The 26689-nt window shown below is 37.7% G+C and overlaps 1 protein-coding gene across 1 annotated transcript; it reads right to left on the reverse strand.

Moving 5' to 3' along the window:
• Nucleotides 1-233: 233 nt before the first annotated feature.
• On the reverse strand, nucleotides 234-17660 carry LOC129365466 (uncharacterized). Its single transcript, XM_055038680.1, has 5 exons — nucleotides 17629-17660; nucleotides 5080-5691; nucleotides 2922-3252; nucleotides 2663-2838; nucleotides 234-2099 (listed from the first exon to the last, which is right to left on the reverse strand). The coding sequence occupies exons 2-5, from the start codon at nucleotides 5658-5660 to the stop codon at nucleotides 1886-1888; spliced, it is 1302 nt and encodes a 433-aa protein (XP_054894655.1). The 5' UTR covers nucleotides 5661-5691; nucleotides 17629-17660; the 3' UTR covers nucleotides 234-1885.
• Nucleotides 17661-26689: the final 9029 nt, after the last annotated feature.

The following is a 26689-nucleotide window of genomic DNA, read 5'->3' on the forward strand; positions in this document are numbered from 1 at the left end:
TGATCTCGAATGCAGATCCTTTGTTCCGCTCCGCAGAACAAATAACCCCGGACAACAGAATGTTATTTTCCACATGAAGTTAGAAAATCCAATAAAATTAAGAGCGACAAATGCCATCAAAACTTAAAGTCACTTGACAGTATCTTACAATTTTTCATCTGCCAGAATAAGCTGATGCCAAAATGGATGAAAAAAAAAACTATTCTAAACTTTGCAGTTGTAAAACATCAGTATGAAACTTATAAAAAGTTATTTATTTATTTATTTTTTGCATATTTGTAAAGTACATGAAACATAAAACCCTCCGCCCCCAAATCCTCCCGAAACAAAATCAAGTACACAGAATCAGTGCAGTTACTGCAGCTCATCTTGTGCTTGCTCATACTCCCACATGAGCCGCGGTGATATTTACTCCCTGACACACAATCTCAGAAATCGCAGGCAAAGTAAGAGACAGTCACATCTAAAGTGTTTGAACGTAAATGGCAGCATTAATCCTCCTGTTATGTTGCAGGTCAATTTTTTATTTTTATTTTTTTTAAATAGAAGTAGTTTTTAATTTGTCTTAATAGATGCACTCTACATATAAATTGAAAATTGATTCATTTCACACATTTGCAAGCCTCCCCTGTGTTTACTTTTTGCATAGACACCGTTCTGGTCAATTTGACCCAGCAGTCAAGTTGAAGGGTAAAAAAGAAAAGAAAAGAAAAAAAGTCAAATTCTGTAAGTTTCCTTGCAGCTATGAACCAGATTTCAGACACCACCCACACACACAAGCAAGCCCACTTTCTCACTATTCTCTTTGCTTCACTAGGAACCTGTGAGAAAACAGGTGTTCGTGCAACTTAAAACAGGAATCTTTTCAAACTCCACTCATGCAGAAACTCATGCAAATAGTTTCTGCATGAGTCGTTCGTCTTGATTTTAATCAGCAGGTCAATTTGACCCAGAACAGTATGTATGTCTCAAGTTCAATTACAAAGTTCTTAGAAAAAAAAAACTATTAACAAAACATTAATTTCAAGAAAACTATAGTTTTTTTGTGTGTAGGTTTTTTTTTTCAGTGGTCATAAAAAACATAAATTCTATTTTTTATGTCCAAATTAGTAAATTGTCATCATTGCTCCTTTTTTGTGAGAAATAGTAATAAAAAAACAAAACATCATAGCACAAATATTGATTGAAGTGGGAGTTAATAATCAGAAACAAAGAATTTGTTTGGTTTTTGACACTATTGCATGATAAAACACTCCCCGGGTCAAACTGACCCACGAATATTAGAGCTGTACCTCAGAAACTAACAGGAGGGTTAAAAGGTTTGTTAGATCTCCCATAAATGGTTCCCTGAGGCAGGAAAGGTATAAAGAACCCTGTGTGAACTTTCATCCACAATACATTTCTCAGGTTTCTGGGAATAAAATGCTGTTACTAGCATTGATAAAATACCTTCACATGCAAACATAATTCCAGTTGATGAAACAACTTAAAAATACCTGAGTCATATTTATATCTATACATATATAGATCTATCTGTATATATTTATATCTATATATGTAGCTATATGTATTTATATCTATATCAATATATCTATAGGAAAGAATCAGCTTTTGCTGTTATGAATTCCTGCTACAAATAAGTATAACATAAAAGGCATGAGTGTACTCCTGTGTTACATGTACAGTACATAAATATTTTAACAACCTGTGAAAAACCTTTTTTATACACCACATAATTACATTGCAAAACTGATGTGTGTGTGTGTGTGTTCTATAAATCTAAAAAAAAAAAGTACTAAACAAGCTCCCTCTGATGGCATACATTCACTGTCAGCTTTCAGCTGCAAACTAGGAACCTTCTTCCGACCCCGTCCTTCAATTTTCATTATAGAAACCCCAAATTTTCCAACACTTTGTCCACGTTGGGAATCAATTTCTCCTGAAAATACCACAGCCGCTTGTCCACATTGAGCTCCTCCAGTTTCAGTGATTTCCGTAGGGCAACACGGACGTGAATGATCCGACAAACGTCCATCGGGACGTTGTACTTCTTCCCAAAGAATCGAAGCACTTCATGCACTGATGTCTGCTCCACCATCCTGGTACACAAGAGTGAGATGTTGGTCATGCACACAGCATTGTAAAACACACTTTAAATCAGTACTTCTCATGAGGCATGAGAAACCAGACTTCACTATTATCTTTATGCATGTTTGACTGGTAAGTGAGCCTCCAGCCACTAGTTGGCAGCAGAGTTCAGATTAAGGCTGGCTGTTCCAAGCCAGTACAAAAGTAGCCTATGAGAACAAAGTAATAATACTAGAATAGGGTTATACTATTGGTGGAAAAAAGCACACAAAAAAAAATCAGGGTTCAGTCCTTGAGCTTCTTCTGAAACTTAAAAAAAAGAAAAAAGATTTCTGTTGTACCATTTTAAAAATGTAAACAAGGAAATAAAACATTGTATTTACTGAGGTGGCACAGGTTACAAAAACATTTGAGAACCAGTGTACAACATCCTGCTATGGTCAGAAGTGTTTCATTGCACTTAAAAAAACAAACAAACAACAAAAAAAAAAACACCCATATATATATATATAAATTTGGACTTTACCAATTTAATTTAAATATAAATTAAGACTGAATGCATTTCTCAGCCTACCTTGGCTGAACGATCAACTTGCGTGGATGGTAAATCGCTTGGTCAGGGTCTTCTCTGTAAACATGTTCCAGAATATTTACTCCAGGCACCCCAATCCACTGAGGAAGGTGAAACCTCCTACTTGGTTCAAAGTGATTCTTGGGAAAGATGTGGTTCTCAATCAGGAACACCCCCACCTAAAAAAATGTGAATATGCTTTAATAAAAAGATGGGAAACATATCTGGAAATACAAGCATAATGCAGTGACAAACAACCTACGTCTGAATGCTGCTTCTGCAGCTCGTCCATCAGAGACTTCAGGTTGTCATGTTGATACGGCATGATGATCTCATCTATATCGTTTAGCAGGACGTAGCGGGAACGCTCCATGGATCTGTAGATGCACTCGTTGAGTGTGGTGAGCTGGCCAAAGTAGTGAATATCGCCTCCAGACTCTGAAAAGAGCCAGCCTCGCGATGGATTCATGTATTTGTCGATTGGCCAGGAAACTATTTCCACAAAGCCCTCCTGGCTGTAGCTCTGCAGAAGACGGTCAAGATCCGGGCCACAGCTGGTGTTGTAGATCACCACTCTGTTCACGCCGAGCAACCTTGGACAAAAAAAAAAAAAAAAAAACAAAATAAAATCACCTACTAAACATTTTGACACTGCAGGTAAAGCAGGCTGAAGTGCTAAATGGTTTTTCAACGTTGCAATCGCTCGGCGTTTCTTTCCTGCAGTAGGAAGGCAATCTGCACACTTAATTTAAGACAAATCAATGTACAAGTTGTTGTTTGTGAATCCAGTACCTCCACTCCTGGCTGAATGAATAGACCTTGATCTAAGTTTTACTCAAATCTGCAGCAGGAAGCTTTCAATTACTGAGTCCCCATGATTGCCATCGACAACCCGACACTGGCTGCCTGAGATTTGTGAAACGCAGCTTCATCGAGTCTGGCCACCTGCCACCTGATGTTGTGCAAACCAGAGCTAAGAGGATCCACCATATCACAAGCTAGCCAGTGTTAGCTACACGTAGCTGTTGAAAACTATTGAATTTGTTGTAGGACCGGAGCCCACAATGACTCTTACTAGAAACAAAACGGATCCTATGGATAAAGCACACAATTTTGAAGAAAAAATGCACAAAGTATATTTTTTTCAAATGCTTGAATAAACTACAACACTGTATGTTTTCCTGGTGTTTGCTGAATATTTTTTATTTTAAAAAGACAGTGTCTTTAAAATCTCTTGTCCTGGAGCAGAACTGAATACGTTATAAAAGTTTAAAACAATTAAAGGAATACTAACATAATATATTATGACAATTAAGTATAAGTATTCACATAAGTAATTATAAAAGTACCAATAAATTTATTTAAAAAAAATCATTTTTATACATTTTCCAACTCAATTAAACTTTGACCAAGTTTTTGTCAATTTTATCTGGGAACTTGCTGTTTTTCCCGTGGCCTTCCCTGCATGGAGAAAGTGTTTAATTTTCACATCCTGTAGACTTGATAGTGAATGAGCATGTAAAGTTGAACCGTTCCATCTGTTTTCCTTTGTTTGGTCTTTGAAGATTGAGTCTCTGCCTCTGTTAGCAGAGAGAGGTGAATGAAGCAACTATGCAACTCTGAGTTCGTTAGAGCAGAATGCGTTTCGCCTAATGCAGTGGATTTTTACTCTCCGTCTGCAAATGTATCAAAGATTGTTTTTGCTCCCTGACTTTTGTCTGGACCTCAGGCTCTGAAATATGCACTTCACAAAACTTTTTGTAATTTTATTTTAATTGACGTTTTATTTTCCTCAGGAGTTAGTTAAGTTTTAGTAGCTCAGCGAGTTTGTTGATTGAAGTTTGTATTTATTCCATACTCGTGTCGTATCCTCCTGTTAAAACAATACATGAAGTCCAATATCCTGGCGTTATTTTAAAACCGAAACTTCATCAAGCAAATATTTATATAGACGCTAACTGAGACAGAACTATTTGGATATTATTAATACTTTCTGGTGGTGCTCCAACTTGATAATTTTATCTAAAGTACAATTTTTATTAATATTTGCCATAGGTAAATATCTACCTATTTACTGCAAAAATTAGACTCCTATTGCAGCGGAACAGAGTTGAAAATAAATCTATTCAACGTCTAAATGGTTCATGGAGATCTAGTAGAAATTAGGTTTAAAAATGAAAGATTTCCTGACATTATGAATTGGTTTTAGATGTTAACTACAAGTTGAAATCCAGAATTATTTTAGGTGGAATTGATCTGTGGGTAGAAAGAGAAGTCTTGAACGTGTCAAAATTTGATTATTGAAATTTGATAATTGTGTGCTTTTCTAAATCAATCAGAATATTGATCGATAGATATGAGTTCAATTTACCCATTATAAATCTGAGGTTTCCCCACGAGTGAAGTTTAGTATTACTGACCTGTACATCTCTAGAGTCTGTGCAAACTGCAGCACATTGTTGTAGTCCCCAAACAGACTGGAGATGCACACAGTGAAATCCATCTTTTCCTCCTTTCCTCCATTAGTTTTCTTGTTCCTTATGGGAAGCCAGTCGTATTTGGTTCCCGTCTCAGGGCTGGGCTTTGTCAGAAGAGTGACATGTGTGGCACTGCAGTTTTTAGGAATCGGGCACATGACATCTGTGGTGACGAATGGAAACCCAAAGTTCTCTGAGTGTTGCAAAATGTGCGCTGGAGTGGTTTCACTTGGGTAGCCGGCACAGTAGATGAAGCAGTGGAGCTCCTGCATGGAGTCTTTCCGAAAAATCCCAATGAGGCGAATGTCAAAGCCCTGTATTCTCTGATCCATGAAGGCCGAGACTAAGAAGTGCTTGGTGTTTTTCAGGGGAGTGATGCTCTGATTGGAGACTGATTGCGGACTAACCTCTGGGACAACAGGTTTCTGGTCTAAGCTGGGTGATCTATTGCTAGCAAAGAGTATGATTACACCTATGGTGATGAGGGCGAGGACAAGGAATGTGTTTCTGATGTGTTTTGACATGGTGAAATGGATTCCTGGCCTCAGGCAGAACCTGGAATCAAAGGAAGAGAGAAAAAAAAAAAACATCAGGGCCACTCTGAATCTGTTACATAAATCAGGCCTTAAAGGTAATTTTATTTATATAGCACATTTTCAGCAACAAGACAAAACAAAAGTGTTTTACAAGAATTAAAAGGAAATAACAAAATAAACCAAAGGAAAGAGCAGAAGAAGAAAAAGAATCTCGTCTTGAGGTAACTTGTGTAAACTAGGTGCATCTGTTCAGGGTTGCTAGATAAATATCCTCTGATCTAATTCCATTTCTGGGTTGGAAGAACTGCTTGCAAATAACATATGTGGAATGGTTTGAACAACTTGGACTCCATTTTCTGCTAACAGACATGCAACCAAAATGCTAATTATGAAGTACAGTGGTTTGGCCATTATCACTCAGAGGAAGGTGAAGAAAATGTTGGTAAATCTAATCAGTACCGTCACATCAAATGACATTCCTGGTGTCAGTACAACCACAAAATGTTGGACTTTTTAAAATTATCAGTATAATGATTAAAAATAAAAACCTAAACGATAGATTAAAAAAAGCAAAATATCTTCCTTTTCTAATCAGCTGTGGCACAGATTAGAAAGATTCATTTTGTTTCAGAGCAGAAGTCACCATCAACTTCTCTATCGCTTTGGTATGAGCAGAAGTGGTACAACCCAAGAAAGACGTTATCTCTCCAATCAACTTTTGCAACTCATCTGAGTAGCAGTTCATATTATTCACATCTAACGCAGAGTTGCATCAGAGCTTATTCCTCGACCAGGACAGGCATCGTTAGAGAAATATTGATAGCTGCTAAATGGAGACGTTGTTGGAGCATCTTACCCCTTATGCAAATACATATAGACCACAAGTTGTCCATTTGCAAGACCACAAAATGTCGTCCATGAGATCATCAAGAGTTGTTCCACAAGGATATAATCCTGAGCCCTTGATGTTTACACTTTAAAGAAAAACTTTCATATGCATGTTCTAAAGACAACATCTAAACATGTGCAGATGATAATTTAAATGTATGGTTCCTGTTATGATCCAGGTTTCACGTGAATCAAATTATAAAACTTAATTGTTCCAGTTTGTAACTTGATGTGTCTCAAATTTACACGGGTCTTCTTTAGAACCACGCGTTTTTGTTTCACTGCAGAAAATTGGATCCAGTTCCGCACTGTTATTTCAAGTTTACGGTAAAAGCGTTTGTAACTGGGTCAAATTTAATTTCTCAAGTGTCAGGTTCATAAGAAAATAAATATCAAAAAAACAAGTTGATATATGATTACCATATAATCTCTATAGTATTTACCAGAGCATATAACTAACTAGAATAGCTCAACCATAAATTAATAATATTTTTATACTAATTTTTAGGATTCCAGGGTTCCACCAGAAAACCAAATGTTTAGACATGAGCTCAAACATATAAAACATCACTTCACATGAATTCTGCAACCCTTTGCAACTTAGCAGACCAACATAATTTGGAACAATGAAATAATAAAACAAACTTACCAAAGGAGGTAAAAAAACACCCAGGGTGACCCTAGTAATCAAATTTTTGATACTAGCATTACGGTGTTTATTCCCGCTGGTACATAAAGTAGAGGTTATTTCTGCATGCTCATTATTAGTATAACATAACAAGTCAGACAGGATGCATCGCAGGGTCTGGGATCCTGTTCAGTCCCGACATCCGATCACTCAGTGAAAGCAGGACATTTAGAGCGTCCTGCTCTAAATGTGTCATTCAGACCTGGTAGGTAAATGCGTTGAGTGACCGTGTGCAGCACAATTAGTCGTGCTGCACACAAATATAGAGAGAAGAGCACTAAGTGATTATGAATGTTTCCTGCTGATGTTTAATTCATACTGCAGCAGCACTTTTGAGGCGCTCAGAGAAACGGAGGAAAGAGGGGAGCAAACAAGAGGTTTCCTTGGCCTGCCAATAATTAATGAGTGTTTTTGCACATGAAAAAAATAATCATTAAGAATAATGGAATAAAGTTAACACAACTTTATTCTATTATTACATATTTTAGCAAAGTGAATAAAACACTACATGTTTTGTATTTTATAGACATAAAAATAAATGCATGTTGGCCACAGTTCTTAATTTGAGCTGGTTTTCAATGCAACTACTCTTAACATGACTGCATGCTTATGTCTCTGGCATCCTGTTTGTTTCAGACCAACATTCCTCCAAACCTTCAGACTGTATGATCATTTCCCTCTAAGCAAATAACCATCACCACTTACAGTGATGTTAAACTCATTTCCTGTTGATGAAATGTGACAGGCAAATGAAGATGGATGAAACAGGCAATTGCAACCTCCAATGCCCATGCATGGGACTTTTTCCATGTCCACTATCTATTATTTTTTTCCTCAAATGAACATAAAAATAAAGCTAACATTTTTGTTATGCAGGACAGCTGCATGTGAAGCAGCCTTTCACTGATGAAGGCAATGCAAATGGCCTGATTTGCATTGCACTGTCTACAACTGTACAAGTCTGACAGGAACTGACAGGAACTGACAGGAAGTGGGGTGCTGAGCGTAGCACAAGCAAGCCCTGTGTACTTCATGATAATCATCACAACTAGTTTAATGCAAGAGAATCTCACTCAACATTTAAAACAAAACTTACAACTTTCAGATGTTCCACCCATCTCATACCCGTAAACAACCAACACCTTTGGCCCAATAAACCTTCTTAAACTGGCAACACGATGCTTATCTTACTGTGAAGGAAAGTAAAATACAAGTCATGCAGCTCTCACACGTATACTACATCTTCAAAGAGCTTTTGCTCCTTGAAGATGAAAACATTTGCAGCCACAAGAAACAAACTCATTTAGATTTAACACGTGGGCAATGCATGAATGACAACAAAACAAATCTTGACCTGTAAGAAAGCTGAATGCGTTTCTCCCCCTGCTGAAAAGGACGGCACGCAAGGTTTCAAGAAAATCTAATTCTGAGACTGGCAGAGTGGCAGTTTACTCAGTTAATTAGTCACTTATCCAGGAAAATATGAAACCCTGTTTTTTTTGTTTTTCGATTATGTAGACCTTTTCTCCCAGTAGATGTTAGACTCCAACTACCACAGCTCCCAACAAACTTAAGCGTTTACATGAATGCTGGTATTTGCACACTTTTATGCATTTTTATAAAGAATTGTGTTTTTTTTAAAACACACATTTCATGCTTCAACGTTGCAGTTACACATACATTTACCTCAGTATGGAACAATATACGTCATGGAGTTGGTTTCCGACAAAAACATTTCAAACAAATAAAGCATGTTTTGTCAGGAAATAAACGCCACTATATTTCTATTATTTACATTTCCATCTTGATAATGCTGAAGGTTCAGTCTGTTGGGAGTCAGTAGATTTTGTGTGTGTGTATGTTACTAAGTAGATATAGCAAATGACCAGCAAACACACTTAACGGCATACTAATGCTCAGCCTCTAATGTAAATGTAAGAGAAGCTTGTGAAATAATATTTTGTATATCTGACCCAAATGGTTTGTATGCAAGTCTACCAATTAAAGTCAAAATAATTGTTAAATTAGGCAGTATTGTGCATTTTCTAGGCCATTTTATAGCACAATTAAGTAACTGTTACTTAATTGTACAGTTACCTTCAGTTGTGATGAAAATGAGTTGGACTGTGAAGTAGCTTGTATAATGAGCTCTGCATCATTATACAAGCTCTGCATCAGAGCTCATTATACAAGGTGTTTGCCAATTGCTGCTAGCTAGTCTGAAGGAGCTCGGTGGGGGAGGGCTGCTCTGAAGCTACGTAGCTCAGAAACTGCAGCTCTGAGGGGGAGTTGGGTCTGAAGGTGGCACTTGGTCAACCCAGGCACTTCACACAGCTGAATGGTTGCCATGTAGATTAAAGGATTTCCTAAACACGCATGAAAGAATCAAAGCAACACTCCAGATGTGTTTTTGATGAGACAATAGCTTTATGACATGAGGTAAAACTCAAAAGTCAATTTTATGTTCAGCCCGTTTAAGGAAAAATTCATTCTGGGATTCTGCAAAATGACCTAAAGTTGTAAAAGTCACTTGATGTTCAACATTGAGATTTTTAAGCCCTTTTATTATTAGGTGTATGTAAACATATGCGGATAATTACCTGATGGAACAAGATTGGGTTCCATATAGATTGGAGTGGTGTACTATTTCAAGGGTGTGATTCTGAAAGCTGATTGTGTTCCTGATGGAGGTGGAGATGAACAACAAGCTACATTAGAAGGAGAGAGAAGTATAAAGGATATACTGAGACACAGAAACAGACTGAAATGGATAACGTCCATCCAGTGGTAACAGCATGGTGGGAAGTGCCAACAAAGCAGCACTTCCCACCATGTTTCCAGCATTTGTTATTTCAAGGCTGGATGACTGCAAGTCTTTCACAGCAGAAAAGCCATAAAACATATTTAAAAGCTTTTCTGGCAACAGACAACAGTAAGAGTTTTGATGAACATTAAGAAGATCACATTTCTCCCACTTTAGCTGCAAGTCAATGACTTGATGCAATTTGCTAAGTTTCCTTAGAAATACTGAGGTGAGCTGGATGCATTGTTTAATAGCTAGACTTGACCATAATCAAATCTACAAATTAAGCACATTGCAAGTGTGATTAAATAGGAAATACCTACTCCACAATAACAGTTCAACATCAAGAAAAAAAAAATCATCCATGTTCAAAATTTCAAACTCAAATTTACTCATTTAATTTTTTATAGCTTTAGAACAAAACATTTGCTAATAACTAAATGCTAAATTCCATAGGGCAAAAGGCTGACACTGTCTAAAGGTTTGTTATGCAATTAATATAATGTACTCTAAATTAAAGGCTCAACATCACCAGAAAATATGGTCACCGACAGACAGACACACAGTCAGTCAATGGGGAGCCAGAATCTTGACGCAAAACCGACGTCATTGGAAGCTATAAGAATGTCTGTAGACAAAGAACGGTTGAGATTTTTTGGAGATTTTCTGAAGATTTTGTTTGAGACTTTGAGAAACAATGTTTAATCCGTGGTAGAGTGTAAATAAATCTCCCTGTTAGATATTTTTTAACATTATCATTTTGTTGTTACTTTAGTTTATATTCAGTCTAAAGTATTATTGTGATTTAGTATAAACTGACCTGGAGGTTACGACTGTCTTCATGCGAGATAGTAAAACTTTATGGTTCTCAGACCCTAAAGTTTTTCTCTGGTGTTTATCTACCCGGTCTTAGGTGACAGTTTGACCCAGAGCTGAACTGGGCTCAGATTGTAAATTAGATATCACACCTGGAACTGAGTTGTTGGTCTGTTTGTGTTAAATGTTTTACGACCTCTGTTGTTTGATGCTTTGACAATAAAGAGGGAGCTCACGTGAAAGCAGATCAGAACTCTCTTTTGACCAGCCCGGAGGGGCTGTTGATCGGGATTTCTCCTTCTGCAGAAGCCTGACCATATTTAATTCATATACGTTGTCTGTGGTTATTTTATTGTAGGTTCGAGGAAATTACCTAACACTCCCGACCCGTCGTGGCTGGCAGTAAGAACTCGTCTCTGTGGTTTATATTTATATATATTTGAGAGTTTTTTCGCCTCACAATTCTCCAATAATAACCTGGTTATAAAGTTGACTTTCTGGTTCTTTGATCACAATCAGAGGCTTTTTGTGCATCATAAATCTTGTGGTTAGAGAGTTAGTGCCAACAAGGAAACATTTCAGTTGAAAACATGTTCCTCCTGCTCTGTAGTTAATGCAGTTCTGCAGCATTCTGTTCTCAATTGTTGTTTCCAGGACTCTACTTTTTTAACTCAGAGTCATTAACTCAAATTATGTTCTATTTTTATTTAAAACTATCATTAACTTTCAGCATGTCCAGTATATTTTTAAGAAACCATGTAATAGACCTCTAAAACATCTATTTTATACTCCATCAAGGTGTAACTTAAACTGAATCAAACCCATTTCAACAGAGTCAACAAAACGTTTTCTGAGTTTTATGGTGAAAGCTTCAAGATATTAGAAACATTAATCAGCTTCATGAAGAAAAAATATACCCACAATTATTGAAGTCAATCTATATTCTAGTAATCCTCTGCAGACCTCTTCAGAATAAAAAAAGCAATGTGTTAAAATGAAAAGAAAACATGTTCACCTTGATTCAGAAAACAGAATAAAACAAAAAGCATTTGTTTAAGATTACAACCTAAAACCAAGCAAACTTACAGTTTGGTCCAACAGTCTTGTGCTGAAGAAGATGATACTCTTCACTCAAGATCTGAGACAAACAGACTGTGACACGATGAGCTGCTACAGGAATTTGTTTGTCACCAATGGAGGAAGAAAAGTGGGTGGGAGGAAGAGCAAAGTAAGTTGTTGAACAAATATTCCCAAAGTTGTTTTTATGATTCAAGTGCAAAAGACCTTTTGAAAGACAACATTGTCTTCCTCTTGAAGTGGGCAGTGGCAATGATTTCCCAATGCTCTTTTTAAAAATGCTCCAAATCTGTCAGATTTCAGGGATATCGCTTGTACATAATTCTTTACACACCAGTTTACAGATTTTAATCCATCGTGGAGGGAAGTATTGGCAGTGTTGCACAAGTTTCTCCACTTCTTGATGCCATTCTTTGCTGTTCCATGGCACATCTGAAGTGTTGGAAATTGTTTGCATCATTCTCCTGACTGATACTACTGGACAGTGATATCTTTATGATAGAAGCTCTCTGTATACAAAGGTTTTGCTGTAAGATGTGACTAAAACAATATCAGAACTTGCCCTGCTTTGTTTGAGGATTTCTGAAGGTGCAGGCAGGAACCCAGCTGCCCCCAGTCCACTTGATTGCTACTTGTATGAGGCTGAGCCAGACCAGACCTAATCACTGGAACCCGCTTGTAACCCATCAGTTTCCCCTCATCCACAGAACGTAAGAAAACATTCCTGCGGACCAGTAAATAAACTCAATTAGTTGTATGTCCATGTCCTCATCATTCTGTTTCTGTGTTTTTAAACGCTGGGCAAACTAAGATGATAATAGCAGACACAATCGTACCACCATGAGTTGATGTCAGCGACTCCCTTAGGATTGTACGAGAAGATTTCCGTCCCCTTTGAACTCAGGAATACCCCTGCAGCAATTCAGCCCTGTATGAGGGACTGCATATAAAACCTGCATTCCTTATCTGGATGACTCTCAGTCTATAGCAAAACGTTTAGACGTCCAAGTGATCCTCCAAGAGATCACTTGGAGGATGAGGTGGGAAAAGTTCTCCAGAGACTAAGTTACTTTGGTGTAAAACTCAAGCCGAGTAAGTTTAACACGTTTAAGCAGAAGTTGTGCTACTTAGGCACACTAGCATTGACTTTGAAGCAGTCAAAAAACTCAGTTATAAAACCAGATATGCTGGTCAGCTCAGACTACAAAAACCAGAATTTCTAGTTTTAAAATGGGCCATCAGGATAAATTCAGAGACCATTTAGATTAAGCTCCAAGAATTTCTGTTTATGACAACAACCTGCAGACGTGCAGGTTGCCCCCAGTCCATTCAACAAAACTGAATGCAACCACATCTAGATGCATCACAGAGCTAGCTGGCTTTCACTCCACTATAGCACCCCAGGAAAAGAAAGTGATCATTTGCTTTGTCAAAAATGCTATAAAGTATAAAATCTTTAATGAGAGACTGTTCTGAGGAGTTGCTTATGGACACTATTGAGGTGCTAAAAGACAACAGCTACATAGACACTGTTAGTGACAGCTGAATCTCACCACAAAAGCAAAGAGTGAAGTGCAAAAGTCTGCGGCTGCCCACCGAGCTCGGAGCGTTCAACCCCAGCTCGTTGAATGAGCTGGCAGACAGTGAACACACCGTCTGCTAGCCAACAAAACCATTAGCTTCAGAGTCACTTCTACACATAATCAGTTCAGAAACACTGCACTTAAAGAGCTGAACAATATGGGCAATCAAAATCTTTGAACCATTACCGTTTCCTTTGGCAGACATTGAGCATCGTGTGACTGAAGTTTACTTTCACCAGTGCTGTAAGTAGGCCCACATGCACCAGTATGCAGTACCAGCACTTTTAATTTTATTGTCCAGCATGACCTTGTCCTGGACTATTCCGGTGTTACCTTAGTCTACATTTTACTCCCCTACATCAACTTCCCGTATAAGCAACAAAATACACATATGCTCACTTCTGTCCTGTCACCATTGTGCAGTGTACGCATACATTTATTGTTTAGGATTCCCAATACCTTTACACCCAATTACTCTTCATCATTAAAACACACAAAGTAGAAATTGTTCACATGTATGACAGGTGACAAATCTAATATACATAGCAATTAAAAAATTAATAGTTCATACAAAATGTTGGTAAATTAATAAAATAACATTGAGAAATGTATTCATATTTACAAAACTCAAGAATAGGAAAAACAGAACAAAGAACGGAGTGAAGAACTAGATGCGAATCGGGTTAGGAAAACAGAGAATCCCACAAGGTAAACATTTCTCAGAAAAAGGATCATTCACACACACACTCTAGGATTCAGACGTTACAGACAACCGGTTTGCTTCTTAACATCTGCCCTGAACAATGAAAAGATACAAGCTTTTTGAGGGCATGTCAGGTGAAATGCATGGTGAAGTGTTTCACCTGAGGGTAGTGCAGGTGAATAGCATGAGTGAGAGAATACAATAAAAACAGGAAGCAGATCATTAACATGAGATAAACTAAAGAAGAAGGCAATGACCACAGAGGAGAGAAGCTCGTCTCATATTACAAATAGTGACAGTTTTAACAAACAAAAAAAAAAAAGACGTGTTTAACTCGAACAAAACAAATTGATAAAAGTTATCTACTGCAGCTGTAAGAATACAACCTTTTTTCTTTGCTGCAAATCATGTTTTTTGTCCTCCACTCCTAAGTTACCTAATTTAATTAGCCATGTAAGGATGGGAAGATAAAGTGTTTTGAACTTTGTATGACAAGTACAACAAATGTAGGCCTCGTTCCTTTACTTCCTCCAAATCATTTGCTAGGGTTTGGATAAACCTCAACCTAGTGTTTTTTTTTTTTGTTTTTTAAACTAGATTGAAAAACACTACTGTAAAAGTTTAGTAACTTGGAATGTATTTCTGAGGAGGCGCTGCGCCTCGAAGGAGGTGCTCATTCCACCCAGGTGTTTTGCACAGCTAAATAGTTTTCGTTAGAGATTGAAGGATTTCTAAAACATGCAAGAAAGAATCAAGACCACACTCCAGGTACGTTTTTGAAGAGGGAACAGCACCAAAACATGATAGAATTTTACATAATACTGTCCCTTTAAAAGTGGGAAAAAGATAGCAGAGAGCATGCTTGCTGAAAATAATTAAACTGGATTAAAAACAGCAACTTAAAACAGACGGAAGCAGCATCAGCAAAGAGACTAACTGAACAAAAGTCACTACAGAGTTGATGATGAAAGAACAAGAAAGGAGGCCTGACCTTGCACTTGTTCCGACAGCAAATGGGTTGTGGCAGCATTTCCTCAGGAATCACAATCTCACAATTTATGTTCTTCCCTGCTGCCACACATCTGACTAAAATTAATGGATGATTAACAGCCTTCAGCAGCACCTGATGCAATAATCTGACACAGGTGAGCTGGAACAACAAAAACCTAAAACAAAGGTACTGTGGGGCCTGAAATGGGTTTGAAAAACACCTGGATTATTCACTCAGATTCACACACAGTCATACAAACACTAAACATAGTTACATCTCATTTGTATTGTCTCTTTTAGGGTTTTGATTCTACTTTATAATATATACCTTTGTCTCCCCTCCTTACTGTTATGGGCCGTGAGCCAACTTGTCAATGCTTTGTCATTTTGCTGCTTTTACAAATCAATAAAATTCAATAAATGTGGCTTCTCTTTAAAGTCACTTAATGTCAAACTAGAAACTGATTTCTACGAAATAACAAGGAGCAAATAATTGCAACTTCATGCAATTGTAGTAATACACTTGACATGAAAGATTTTCTTTGTATTTTTTTGTCAAATAAAGCTACTCTGTTGATGGTGATGGATTTAGAAAAGAATTAAAAGGGCAAAGCATCCATTTTGTTTTTATAGACAAAAACAAAATGTCAGAGTACAATAAAAATTTCCACATATCAACCTCTAAAAACTTTGGCTGTCAACTTTATTGAGCAACCTGAAAATCTTGTGAGAACACAACAAAGCAACCAATATCCAAAAAGATCAGCCAACACGTCTCAAGGGAGGATTTTGAACCTTTACTGAAGACTGTGCAAGCTGCAACATTTGAAAGTAGAACTAGACCCAAATCAACCTACCCACATGGGATGCAAAAGTGCCTAGAGGTTGGCTATTTGCAAAAGCATTTTTTTCCAATTTGCATCGTACAACATTTTTATTCCTACCGCTGCTGTGGAAACAACAATCTATCCTTTACTTTCAACAGACCTGAAGAGTTGGTTACAAACCTAAAGACCCAGGCTGATCCTGAGAAATTATAATGATTTTTGCCAATGAGAACAGAAACCTAACCAGTGCAATGAAGTGAGAGTAAAACTTTAACGTATAGGGGTAGAAAATTGCTTTTTAGGCTTTAACAACCTGGGCTGGCCACATCCTGATGGCATTGTTTGTATAAGAAAACACTTCCATAGCAAAAGGTAAAAACTCAGTACATCAAATAATGGTTCGCTCAATCAATCAGAGAAACGCACATTTGTCTTTAGACATTTTATTTAGAAAATCAGAGTAAGTTTCAGAGATCAGTGTGTGAGAGAAGAAAGTGCTCCTCCCGAGCCCCCCAGTGCTCCTTGGCACCGCGGGCGCCCTCCGGACCCTCCCCTTATTATGTAGACTCAAATCCAGAGATAAGTGTTAGCTTAAGGACATGCAATTTATGTTTTGATGTATTGAACTGTTCTAATTTCAGTTCCCTTCTCCCAATGCTTTGTCTCAGAAATTTTTTTAAAAGGCTTTTGAAAGCACTCCAGTGAGAATTTTAAAATGAGCCATTACTTCCTCAATATGTCAGGATATGTCACAGAAGTGCATGACTGTACAAGTTGGAACAAATTTCAAGGATTTGATTGTAGATGTGTGAACAATTGTCAGGTTCTGTGTTTTTCTGTGTTTAATTCCGAGTTTCTGTGTGTCCTGAGTTCTCCTCATTGTCCTGTCTTCCCCTTGATTGTTCCCAGGTGTGTCTTGTTCCCCTGATTACCCTCAGTGTATTTAGTCCTTCCTGTGTCCTTTGTTCCTCGTCGGGTCCTTGTCAGATTGTCCTTGTCGTCGCAAGTCGTTGTCTGCCTTTGTTTTTGTCAGCCGCCTGTATGACCAGTTGCTACCGGCGTTGAGCCCTGGCTTCCGCTCAGCCGTGCTGCCTGGCCGCGGACTCTGTTGACTGTTTTTGTGGACTTGTTTTCATTAAATATTCCCTACCCACTTTACCTGGGTCTCCAGCGTCTGCCTCACCACCGCCACCACCATTTATGACAACAATCAACTAAAATCAGTTCAGCACATAGAGAAGCGTGGTAATGCAATGGCCATATAATAGTTTTTACGTCACCATTTAATAAAGGATGGGCATTAGTTTACTGTAATGAAGGTAACTAATAAGATATCAGGATTACCAGTTTTTTAAAATCTTCAGTAAATGAAGGACAAAATCGATAAGGGGGCGGACGGGATATTTACATGAATTTAAGCATTTAACTCTAAAGTGCACATATTATCTATACAACTAAATCAATTCAAAATAAATTTATGCATGAGTACTCGGTCAGGATAAACAACAACAAGAATAAATGATGCGCCACAGAAATAACAAAAGCATTCTTAAAATGTAAAAATTGCTTTATTAAACTTACCCGAAGCTGAGACTGCAGCCACGGCTCGTCTTCCTCTTCCTGGACAAGAGGAGAGGTTACACTCTGGACCCAGGTGCACTCTGGACCCAGGTATTTCGCTGAGCCGTCTCCCACTCCCACCGGCCAGATGGTGGAAAGAGAGAGCATGCATCGCAGCAGTTAGTCCTGCTGAGAAAATACAACCGGTGCTCAATCTGACCTTTTAAAGCTATTGTCCAAATCTCCAGAAAAGGAACAAATTAGAAAAAAAAAAAAAAAAATGAACTCAATTTCTTTTATTGAGAACAGTTAAAGCTGCACAGTGAAAGCAGACGAGGCTGAGCCAGTAAGAGAGTCGCTCCATGCCTCTTCCTTGTCCTGAATGCTCTGGGAGGAGGATGGCCAGTGAGCAGCCGACATAGGAAACCACGCTCTCTCTATAACATATCAGAAATATTCCAACGACGTGCTTAAAATGTTTCAAGGGCAAGTCTGCTTGAATAAACTCTGTTTTCAATGGATGAGATCATTTTTAGTTACGTCTTGGTAAATGTCCTACTCAAAAACACCTCGTGGTCCGGAGAATAAAGGTGCTGGTGACATCTAGAGGTAGTCTCTGGTAACAGGGTCCAAATATTTAAGCATATAATAGTGTGGTTTTATTCCTCTCACAGAATAAAATATTAATTTCCAAGGAAGGATTTCACAAATTAAATGTTTTCAAACAGTAAAACCCCAGGACTAGATCTTATTTTTTGTTTCTTCCATTTAACCAGAAGGGTGCATTTTAACTTTGCCAAATAAACCCAGTAAACTATTCATCTTTTGGCAGGTACTAAACATACTTTTTATTTGTCCCATGTTTCTTTACTCAAATATTTTTTGTTGGTCAGATGTAAATGTTGCAATCTTAAATGCTGTGTTTTCATTAGACATAACTGGTCAAATAAAACAGAAATCAAAGTTTAAAAATATGTATTTGAATTACATTTTTTCTAATGTTGCAATTTTTCAGAATCATTTCTAACCTGTTTGACATCTCTTATTTATATTGATCAAAATGTACATCCTTTTCCCCACTTTCTGCTCTGCTCTTGAAGTTATTCCAGAGTTTGTATTTAAAATGTTTCAGCTTCTAGGAAATCTATAAGCTCAATTTAATTTTTAATCAGTTTTTTTTTAAATAATCAGCTTTATTTGGTTGTCTTGTTGATTTAAAACATGTTTCCATGTTAAGTAAATTAAGTCACCTTTCAGAACTATTTTGATAGCTTATGAAACACAATTTGATTTTAGCATCTGTACACACAAAGTGGCTTAAGTAATTTAGGTAACTGTCCACAGATTTCTTTAAGAGATCTGTGGTTCACTGGTGCTACAATGAATGAAATGTGTGCACATACCTCACACCAAACAACTATTATGAGAAATTGAAGCACCTTATACTAAAGGAAAAAAAAACTGTTGCAGTTACAAATGAAGTTAATTAAAGGTTATTTTAATTTAAGAAATTTGTTTTGCCATTAAAACAACATGTTCATCAGTAACATGTCATCCTTCATTTGGGAGGCACGAGGCAGGAGAGGGAGTGTGCTGCCATGATATTCAGAAAATGCCAGTTTATCTGAGGACTGGTTTAGTGAAACTTCAAACTTACTAAGGTGGTACATGACATAAGAAACTACATGAACCACCGTAGAGCATTCTGGTATATTCCACCAGAGAGCCCCAGTGTTTTATAAGCCTGGCGGGCCTCCAGGCTTTACTTGCTCTCCCAACAGGCTAGGAATAGTTTATTAATTTATTATGGAGTTTGCAGACACAATACGGGCTAAAGAATCTCTCTGATGAAACAACTTTAAGCACAATGTGAATATGGTTACACAAGAAGACTGAAGTCAGGTGTCATTTTTATTCATCACTTCCTGTCTTCACTGGTTTACATACTTAACTATTTCAGCTGATAAAAGTGTCATACTATAAACAAAGGGACATTTTGAACACTTTAAATAAGACGGAAGATCTGTAGATGCACTCGTTGAGTGTGGTGAGCTGGCCAAAGTAGTGAATATCGCCTCCAAACTCTGAAAAGAGCCAGCCTTGCGATGCGTTCATGTATTTGTCGATTGGCCAGGAAACTATTTCCACAAAGCCCTCCTGGCTGTAGCTCTGCAGAAGACGGTCAAGATCCGGGCCACAGCTGGTGTTGTAGATCACCACTCTGTTCACGCCGAGCAACCTTGGACAAAAAAAAGACAAAATGACTCACAATATTTTCCGAACATGTTAGAACATAAAGTACTATGGTGGAAACATGTATCATAACACATTATTATATTATTCTAATTCTCAGGAGTAACCAAAAATTGTACTCAAGTGAGAGTAGCACTACTGCAACATATTTTTACTGAAGTTTAAAAAGCAGCTGTCCAAGAAGTTACTCTAGTAAGAGTTAAAAAAGGCACCTCACATACTTAGTATTTGATCAAAACATCAATTATTTAATATTTAAAAGTTAGACCAAAACACACTCAAAATTATATATAACAAAAACAAAAACTGCAGGTGTGTGTCTGTCTGGTGAATTTTTGGTTAAAGCAAGCTTGTTCTCCATTCAGTGAAGTATCCAAAAATTTTACTCCAGTGAGAATATTGACTGTATGATGAGTTTGTGGTGTGATTCGATGATTCTGATGGTGGCTGTTCAGGAAAATTATGTTTTGTTTTGATAAAGGGAGATACGCTGAATCAGTCAGAGAAATGGACATATGTCTTTAGACATTTTATTTAGAAAATCAGAGTAAGTCTCAGATCAGTGTGTGAGAGAAGAAAGGGAAGAAAGAAGAAGTGAAGTTTTTCTGTTTCTCCCATTTCTGGTTAATTTGTACCTCCATCCTAAATCAAGGCGTTTCGGTGGAAAAGAGAAGAAAAGCATCTTCACTGGAACCTCCATTATCAGTTCCATAAGAAAAACATCTGCTCAGAAATCTTTGTTATTAGTTCATTTTTCCCAGTAAATAAGCCAAAGTTTTATTTGTTTTCTATAAGGACTATTACATGAGCTGTTTTACGGTATGTTTTGGAGAAAATGTATATGCTTTTGAACAGCTGAATTGGTAATTAGAGTGCACCTGCCTTCATATAATTCAAAGAGCTGAGCTGTAAATAGTAAAATTATTCTTTTGCTGTGGCTCTAAATATCATTACAGTTGCTCGTGAGTTTTGTTCACTTTTTTTTCTGCACTACCTCAGTAAAAATCTCCTAATTTCTCCTTTCCTCATGACCAATCAGTGAACAGCAGTCTATTGACAGTGTTGTGTTAGTCCTTTACACACCTTTTCACAAAAAGAGCAACCAAAATAAGTCAGCTGGTGGTTAAGCTCATTAGTTAGCATGGCTAAAATCATGCTAAGTATGGGTAAAATGTTAAGGGTTCGAAATGTAATCAGAGTGTAACACCTGTATTCTAAACGATCTTTGTCATGTTAGCGGCAAACTATCTTTGACGTATATTCTCTGGTAACCTTGCCAACCAGATTTTGGGTAGTTGCGAGATGGCTCGTGATCTTTGAATGTCCTTTAAAAGCTTTGAACATTGGGAAACTTTCGTCTTTGTAAGTATTTATGTATTTGGAAGACACTTTTGGCAGGTGTTTTTTTTTTTATTTCCTTGATAAAATGTAGAGCAGTGTACACAATGCGGGGGTTTTCCCTCGGAAAACTTGCTAAGCACTGTAGTTTTCGGACGGTCTACCGAGTTTTTGAGTTTGAAAAAAAAATGTTTGAAGTTGACAGGAAATTTGGAAAAAAAAAAAAAAGACTCAACCAAATTAAGTAAAATCAGCCTTGCTCAGCACTCAGTAACTTTTATTAAAAAAATATTTTTTTTTCACTTTTATTAAAACCGTTACTCCTTTTCCTGGGACTGGGACTGCTCAGCTTAGCTCTACTCCACTTAGTCTGCATTACTGATTTTTATGGCCTGGTACTTTCTTTGGGGATCATTGGATCTGATCTGACCAAAATGTGACGTCAATACACATGAAGGAGTCTTCATAAATGTTTATGACTGTTCTCATGAAGTGTTATTCGGTAAATATTTACACTTTTAATGCAAATTTATTTCATTTCATTAAAAAAGCAAACAATTTTTTAAATATATTATACAAAGCTGTTCACAGTCAGACTTTTTCTTCAAGTGGTTTGTTCAAACACCATCAGCTAAACGCTGAAATTGCACAAATTTCACATAAGGTTACATCATGGCCTCATACATCGTTTTTTTGACCAATCAGTATCTTCGCATGGTGTGTTTTTCTCTTCATGTGAAATAGTTTTTCCTGTGCAGTTCTTCATTGACCACAATGTTTTTGTCAAAACAAAATGACTTACAAAAGATGTACAACACTCCTGGCTGTTACAAGCATAATATATTGATACTGTGATTAGGTGTTTATTCTCACTGGTACTGTTCAATGTTTAATACTGAGGTTATCTTTACATACACCACTTTACTAACAAAGCAAAAGGTCTGTGAGGAAGTGTTGCGCGAACCAGAAGAAAGCTCTTTGGAGTTTGAGTATCCTGCTCTATATTGCTGTGTCAGTGTACTTATTTTTGCCACTCATGTGAAAAAGGCAAAAAGCTATTAATCCAGAATGAGATTATGTGATCATCGATGAAGCCACTCATCAACCACACCAGTAGCCACCAACCACCACCTTTTGACCAACAAACGAGTTTAAACATGCATGGTAGAGCTTTGCCTGTGGGGGGGGAACTAATTATGCTGCTCTCTTATGCATACAGCATCTTGAAAGAGATTTCGCCCAGTGGCTGCTTGTTCACTCAGAGCTTCAGTTTTCACCTTCTTAGAACATAGTCTGCAAGTAACAATTTAATTTAGGCTGAGTGTAACAAAACAAGGACACCATACCCTGAGCATTTCATTAAGTGATATTGTAGAAGCAAAGGAGTAAGGAGAGAGTAGGATGAACAACAAAGACGTAAACATTTCCCCATCGTTGATGTAAGTGTAACTCACTGCCCCAGCAAGAAACAATTGTCAAGGTCAGACGCTTGATATGCTGGGACCCATCACACATAATAGTTTGATCAGGTGCCTGGTCTCTCCTTTCCAGGGCACAAATGAAGCACGTGGATTATGAATCCACCGTGGCGCAGTGTCCGCTGTCAGTGAAAGCATGCATACATCCATTCCGTTTGTTTTCAGCATTCGCATGTTTCTTTCAGATAGTTTATGTACTGATTCTGTACAAACAGTGCAATGAACATGTTTTGCTTTGCCCATAAACTTATCCTACCCTGTTCAAGGAAGCCTTTAAATCTGACTCGGATGTTTTGGTGTGACTTTCTTATGCAAAGGAGACAATCTGAAACAAGACTGAACTATGTTTTTTTTTTTTTTACTTATTTGTTGAAATTGTCACTATGTGGTAACAGTATGGTATCAGACAGATAGTCTGGGAAAACAAATCCAGCTCCTTTATCTGTATCAAGTATTCCCAGTGGTAACTAGAAACAACCAATCAGAGCCAAGAGGACGGTCTTAGTGCTGTCAGTCATCCCTGTGTGTTCTTTGCTCATCCCCCCTCCATCTCTCCTGCTTGCTCTCTGCCGTGCTATTGTTTCTTCCTGTCAGCAGAGCCTGTCGTGGTTGCTCATGCTACTTAGCACGGCCACCGATGACGACAGATAAATGGTTTTCCTGGAATGGTAAGTTGTTTACCACATGGAGCAGCGTGTACAATAGAGTGATTGACAGCACTAAGAGGCTCCTCCTGGCTCTGACAAGTTACATTTCTTCAGATGGCAATATTAGCACTGGGAGGAGGTTGAGGAGCCCAATCTTTTCACGAATTATCTGTCTCGTATTATACTTTCACAACACGGTAACAGTTTTAGCAAATATGTAAAAAAAAAAATTTTTTTTTTTTTAAATAAATGCGACATACTGCAGTTGCAATGCTTTGCTGGCAATTTTCCCTCATAAATTAACTACCTTACAAAATTCAGTTCAGCCTTTTTTTCTTCAGCTTCAAACTTCTTTGAGTAACAATAACCCTTGCAGAAGTTTTTCTCTCCACCAGCAGATGTCCTCACAGGTCTACTATACAGTCTCTGCTGACTTCCTCTCAGTCATTATTACTATCAATAGAGGCGCAATGCAGTGATTTGTAGATTATTTTAATCTAAGTCTAATTTAAAACATAACAGATACACGCTATAGAACGATTCTGAAATGATTTTTTTGTCATTATATTGCCACAGGTATGATTAACTGAATCTTTATCGAATAATTTTATGTTTCCATGTTTGATATCTCAGCATCATTGTGAAGCCAGCAGTCTTACACTCTCTTAAGCGGCCTAACGGCAGTGGCATATGAATTCTCATCAGAGATATTAGTCAGCCTGGTGCTGCGTTCTCAGCCAGTCACACTGCTTCAAAGTTGATGCTTCAAAGTAAGCCAGCATCATTCATGCCAGGGGGCTTGAGAAGTAGAAATATAAATTGTCAAATGTAAGAAAACAGCATGAGGCCATTGTGCATTTTGATGTGTTAAACCACTATTTTAACTCCTGTGAAAATCTGTCAGCTGCCAACCTCCACCCGCCAGGCGTGACACATTAAACCCTTTGGCAGGTATAGAATAGCAGACTGAGGGACTCAAACAGACCCTGCATGTCAAGCTTTTTATGGCTGCCTGTAGGATCCATGAGTCCCTCTGCAAACTAGTGATATGTTATCGTCAGATGTATCAGTTAGGACATTTTTTGTCCTTTTGAAAAAACAAAACAAAAACAAAACCCCCTCGAAATACTCATCAAAGCGTAAGTTTACAAGTGAAAATTCTTCTGTGTTTTACCAAAGTCTGGATTTCAAGTAGCATTTTTTTTCACATGCTAACAAAATAATGTTTGTCTTTGATTAATAGGGGACATGTGGGTGGATTTAACATGGGGAAATATGGGAGGAGTTAGAACCAGGCATGGAGTTTTACCTTATCACCTCATGGACCTGTGTATCCACAGTTGAGCAACCTTCCACACAGTACAACCTCGAACGTGTCGTGGCCCTGGTATGGCAAGGAGACTGAATAGAGCAGGGGTGCTCAAACTTTTTGAGACCAAGATCTACTTTTTCTCTCACCGGCCGGCTGAGATCTACCTCATGGCATGAAGACATACAAATTATAAATTAAACCCTATTGACTAATTTTCTATGCAAATATCCATCAGTTATATCAGAAATGATAAAGTGATAGAAAACCTAGTGCAGTTTCTTCCTCAGTGAGATTCTGTCACTGGGAGCAGGTTACTGGTTTCTCAGTCAGAAGCTGGTTGCAAACCTGAGACCAGCAGGTTCAGTCAGTTATGGTATATATAAAATTTGGTTTGATAACATCAATATGCGAAACTGCAGACTGATAGGAGGATCCAAAGAGCTCTGCTAAGGTAAAGGCAAATCTTCTGAATTTGGGATATAATTAATGTAATTTGACACAATTATTGTGGTAGAAGCCATTTGTTTGTTAAAACCTAATCAAATATATGTGTCCTATTTGATGTTGGTTGTGACGTTTACTGCAAACGAACGAGGTAATTAGTCCAAGTTTGTCGTTTATTGAACGTTCAGAAACTCCAGCGGCTGTGATGAACCACAGCGAAGGTAAACAAAGTAGAATAACCTGAACAGGTGATCAACTCAGAACCACTCGCACCGTTTCACTCTCTCTCCCTTAACGTTAAGCACACCCATTGCCGAGGCAACCGCCTGCGCCCCGCAAGCCGAGCAAAGATTACGTTAAAAACGCTCAGATATCAGGTTTCCAGGCTTTATTATTATTTAATGAAGCTACAAACGTTTTGGATCTTAGTGAATATTTTTGATAAGACTGTCAGAAGAGGAAGTGCCGCTCTCAGCGTCCTGCAGAGATCGACTCAAAACCTCCCCGCGATCGACCGGTAGATCGCGATCGACATATTGAGCACCCCTGGAATAGAGGGACATGGAGGTGGATTTGTTTATGGGAAATATGGATGCATTTAACTTGGGGACTAGCATTATATAATCAATGTTTTAAAGAGCAAAATTTTAAATGATTTTTAAGAAATTTCTGCAAAGAAAATGCTGAAAAATATGAATTTGTTTGGTTTTTGTAGCAATCGTTTAGACTTGGAACTTTTTGTCCATGACTAAAAAGGGCTGACAATGAATGCGATGCCTTTGGGTTAATGAAAAAAAAGTAGACTTGCATGATGCAATCGGCTCTCATAGCCTTTTTAAGGTTTTGATGTGGTGTAATGGAATAAGGCAATCCTTTGCTGTGACTAAAACATTCATAAATAAACATAAACATGGGCAAACCATGTGTCTAAATGCATGCATAAACCTGCATTCAGATGTGGACAAACTATCAGTTTATTATCAGAATTAGACTTTTTTTTTCATTGAAATGCCACAATCTGAAAACAAACTTTTGTTGACCAAATAAACACCGTGAAGACATTCTTATTTTATCCATCTCTATATAGTTAAACAGAACATAGCATCTCTTGTGTATCAGTCAGGTTTCCATGTGTTCCTTGTGTAATAAATGTGAACTAAGAAGGCTTAAAGGTGGTCAGTAGAAGTGAACTTTAAGCCTGAGTCTGCCTCTTTTATAACAAATTCTAAATGATGTCATTTTTTTCTTTTTTCTTAAATTACACTGAGCAGGTTGTGGTGGGCGCTGGCAAAAATCCTGAAAGTATTGAGGCATGAAATTTTCTGGCCTAAATGCAACCTCAGAGACCACAAGCCATTAGTCTGCCTGTGAGTAGTCAGGGCCAGAATGCACAAAAACAGATATTTTGCGACTTTAACTGAAGCTTTAGTTTCCAGTCACAAAGGTGAATAAAACAGATGAGACTTTTTCTATTCCCAGAGTAACACAGTAAACCGCATCTACTTCTCAAAAAACTGGGATGTTTTATTTTTATTTTGATTATGGAGGCTTCCAAAACTGGAACCCTATACAGCAGTGCAATTGAGACAAAACAATGTTTTCAGGAAAGA

Source organism: Poeciliopsis prolifica, unplaced genomic scaffold (assembly GCF_027474105.1).
Source record: "Poeciliopsis prolifica strain line A6 unplaced genomic scaffold, Auburn_PproV2 SCAFFOLD013, whole genome shotgun sequence".
NCBI classification, from domain to species: domain Eukaryota; kingdom Metazoa; phylum Chordata; class Actinopteri; order Cyprinodontiformes; family Poeciliidae; genus Poeciliopsis; species Poeciliopsis prolifica.

Excerpts from the sequence above, each read along its gene's own strand:
- LOC129365466 (XM_055038680.1), bottom strand. The coding sequence starts at position 5,660 with ATGTCAAAACACATCAGAAACACATTCCTTGTCCTCGCCCTCATCACC. Across the intron at positions 2,839-2,921 it reads TGCAGAAGCAGCATTCAGAC|GTGGGGGTGTTCCTGATTGA; the intron begins GTAGGTTGTTTG and ends ACATTTTTTTAG. Across the intron at positions 2,100-2,662 it reads AAGTTGATCGTTCAGCCAAG|GATGGTGGAGCAGACATCAG; the intron begins GTAGGCTGAGAA and ends CTTGTGTACCAG.